A 3,325-nucleotide genomic window follows, 5' to 3' on the forward strand; every position below is an offset into this window, starting at 1 on the left:
GAGCCCTCCTGAGCTGTGGCCGTTGGCGAACAGCAGTGTGTTCAGTACTGGTCCATCAGGTGTAACAAACGCACCACAGGAACGCGAGGTGCTGCTCACAGGAGAGGCAGCTCGCGGGCGGACTGGGCAAGTGGGAGCACTCGGGCCTTTCTGCACAGTTCTCCTGTAGACCCAAGACTGCTCTGAAGGAAGAAGTGTATTTAAAAAAGCAAACCAAAACAGAAAAAGCGCCTGCCTTCATGGAGCCCACAGTCTCATGGGCATAGTTAGATGATGAACAGTTAAGGAAGTAAAATATTTTGTATATAATACTTACAGTGATAATTGTTCATAGAGAAAGCAGGAAAGGGGAATAGAAAGTTGTTGGTGAGGTGGGTGAGGGGGCAGGGTGCTGTAATTTTGTCACAGTGGTCAGGTAGGTCTGTGTGGTAAGGCGACATTTGACACGTTGGAGAGTCTGAACACGAGAGATGTCCCTGTAGTCCTGGGCTTCTTGTCACGACTGATAAATACAGGGATAAAAGGTATGATGCTATTATTGTGATAGTCTTATGGCAGTTAAATGGTCCTGCGATGATTATGCACATTATGCCCATCTTTTCTTACGGTATTATTATATGAGGATCAAGTGAGTGTATATGTGAAAATTCTTTGGAAACTGCGAAGTACCATAAGAGTTTGTATCTAATTGCACAATCCATTAATAATAACTTGAGGTAGGCACTTTTCTCTGAATCCTTCCTTTGCATATCCGTTATCTTGGGTTGGTAGCCCACAGTGGCCCCAAGTGGGTGGATGATAGGGTCTTTGTCACAGTTACAGGCTAGCTCCCTGTCACGCCTTCCCCCTTCCTGCCCCCAGCCCATTGTTCTTACTTGTTTCCTTAGCGCCCTCAGGCTCTGCTCTAGCTGCGTCAGTGACCCCCCTTTTGCCCTCTTCCCTCCTGGTAGTTTGAGGAGCAGCAGGCTTTTGAGAAGAGTCGCAAGTTTCTCCGGCAGCTGGAGATTTGCTTTGCAGAGAACCCCTCGCACCACCAGAAGATTATCAAGGTGCTACAAGGCTGTGCAGACTGCCTGCCCCAGGAGATCACCGAGGTATCCCTTCCGTCCTGCTTCTCTCCAGTGTCATCTGGACCTTAGGCCCTTGCCTGCCCCCTTCCTCTAACCTATTCCATACCCTCTTGTCCCGGGGAACTGGGGGCTTCTCGGGGAGATGAAGAAGGACAGACTTTAGGCTTAGCTAAAGCATAAATCACTAGGGTAGGGAGGATTGCCACCGGAAACCAGAGCCTGACTGAGCTCCACAGGCTCAGGTACGCCATCAGGGCCCTGGAAGTGATGTTCAAGGAAGGGGGCCCTGGGGCCCTGGGGCCCTGGGGGAGGCCTGCCTCCTTGCTCTGCTGGGTAGTGCCCTAGCTGGAGATCAGTAGGGCAGAAGCAGAGTGTTATCATTAGGAATCAAACTCTTATTAATAATCCTCCCCTGTAGGCAAGCAAGGAGAGAGAGGCAGTTTAAGAATTTTTAGCTATCAAAGAGAAGTTTTTGTGTGTCTCCCAGTCGATGAGGAAAGCAGAACTTGAAAGTGTATGGGGTTGGTTTGGAATGGCTGTTAGCGAGGCTCTGGAGATGTCATCTGTTCCTCTGCAACTCTGTGCAGCTCAAGACACAAATGTGGCAACTCCTCAAGGGCCATGACCACCTGCAGGATGAGTTTTCCATCTTCTTTGACCATTTGCGCCCAGCAGCTAGCCGGATGGGTGACTTCGAAGAGATCAACTGGACCGAGGAGAAAGAGTATGAGGTGTGGGCCCTGAGGATGCAGGAGGGTTGTGAGGAGGGAAGACCAGATGTGGGGAGATACCAGCCGAGGGCCTGTGTTGAGCGGCACCGTCTTCTCCCCCAGTTCGATGGCTTCGAAGAAGTGGCATTGCCTGATGTGGAAGAGGACGACGAACCTCCTAAGATACCCACAGCCTCAAAGAACAAGAGAAGAAAAGAGATTGGGGTCCAGAATCATGATAAGGTACGCCGGGGTGTGTGTTGGGGATTACCCATGTTTCGTGAACCAAGCCTTGAGTTTTCTCTGAATGTTTCTCTGGCTTACAAAAGCTTCTGGTGGATGGGACCTGAGCTAACTATGGAACAGGAATCAAAGGTGAGGCTACTGTGGAGCGTGCAGAAACCGTGGGAAGGACAGTGCACTTGCTGAGGAGACCCCAGGGTCGCCTCATGAGAAGGCTTTGTTCTCTCTTCTCTCTCTAGTTCACAACTGTGTCTCTTTAACCGCTTCATTTCTGTTTATGTGAGGAAATAGAGCCAAGTTTTCCCAAATGGTAACAGCTAATACTTATTGAGTTGTTACGAAGTATCAGGCATTGCTTCTAAGTGTTTTGCATGGATTATTATTTATTGTCATTGAATTCGCACAGCAATCCTAGAAAGAGATTGCTATTGTTTGCATGTCCAGGAAAGGAAACTGAGCTACAGAGAGAGACTGTTGCTGGGGTCTCATATTTAATAAGTGGTAACGCTGGGATATGAACCCAGGTAGTTGGGTTCCAGAGTCTGTCCTCTTACTGCTCTCTGTTGCTCTTCAAGAAGTAGCCTCTTTAATCCATGTCTCTTTTCTGTACGTCTTTACTCTTTCCTGGGGAAGAACTGCTTCTAAGTAGCTGAATGACCTTGGGTAATTTATTTAACCTCTCTTTGTTTCAGCTTCTTCATCATAAATGGGGTTAATAATGATACTTATGTCTTGGGTTTGTTAAACAGAGAGTGTCATTGATTGAACCTTCCATATGTATAAAGTCCTCTCTCAAGGGGATTGGAAGAGGGGAGAGCTCAAGGCACAGGGAGAGAGAAACAAAGACAGACGAGTGAGTAGATCATATCTCATGATGGAGCTCTCCATGACTTTGCCTCAGATTGTACTCGCCTTGACTGTGTCTGGAAGCATCTGGGCGATTGGGCTATGTCAGTCTTTTGGTCACTTAGGGATTGTTTCAAGAATTTATGATAGGCTTTGATCTAGCTTGGGCCATCGATTTCCCCAGGTGCTGTGAAGAGATGGTGCAGAAGGAAAATGTTTGGGGGCGGGGCTTGTTCAGATGGCTCAGAAGTCCGTTCCCGTTGTTGGTACCAAAGTGCTTGGCAGTTAACCAAGCCCAAGTATCTCCTAGGAGACTGAGTGGCCAGATGGGACCAAGGACTGTGCCTGTTCCTGCCATGACGGAGGTCCTGATTCAAAGCTGAAGAAGAGCAAAAGGAGAAGCTGTAGCCACTGCAGCAGCAAGGTGAGGAGGGAACTGGTACAGAGGTGGCATCA

General features: G+C 48.5%; 1 protein-coding gene across 1 annotated transcript in view; it reads left to right on the forward strand.

Annotated features, from left to right (window-relative positions):
- LOC101353448 (GON-4-like protein) overlaps window positions 1–3,325 on the forward strand; it is a 21,955-nt gene that overhangs the window by 16,430 nt on the left and 2,200 nt on the right. The window contains exons 8-11 of the mRNA XM_023742548.1: window positions 951–1,094; window positions 1,658–1,801; window positions 1,904–2,023; window positions 3,180–3,293. Coding sequence (XP_023598316.1) covers window positions 951–1,094; window positions 1,658–1,801; window positions 1,904–2,023; window positions 3,180–3,293 — 522 coding nt within the window. The remainder of the gene's footprint in view (window positions 1–950; window positions 1,095–1,657; window positions 1,802–1,903; window positions 2,024–3,179; window positions 3,294–3,325) is intronic.

Source organism: Trichechus manatus, unplaced genomic scaffold (genome assembly GCF_000243295.1).
Source record: "Trichechus manatus latirostris isolate Lorelei unplaced genomic scaffold, TriManLat1.0 scaffold00213, whole genome shotgun sequence".
In the NCBI taxonomy this organism is placed as follows: Eukaryota; Metazoa; Chordata; class Mammalia; order Sirenia; family Trichechidae; genus Trichechus; species Trichechus manatus.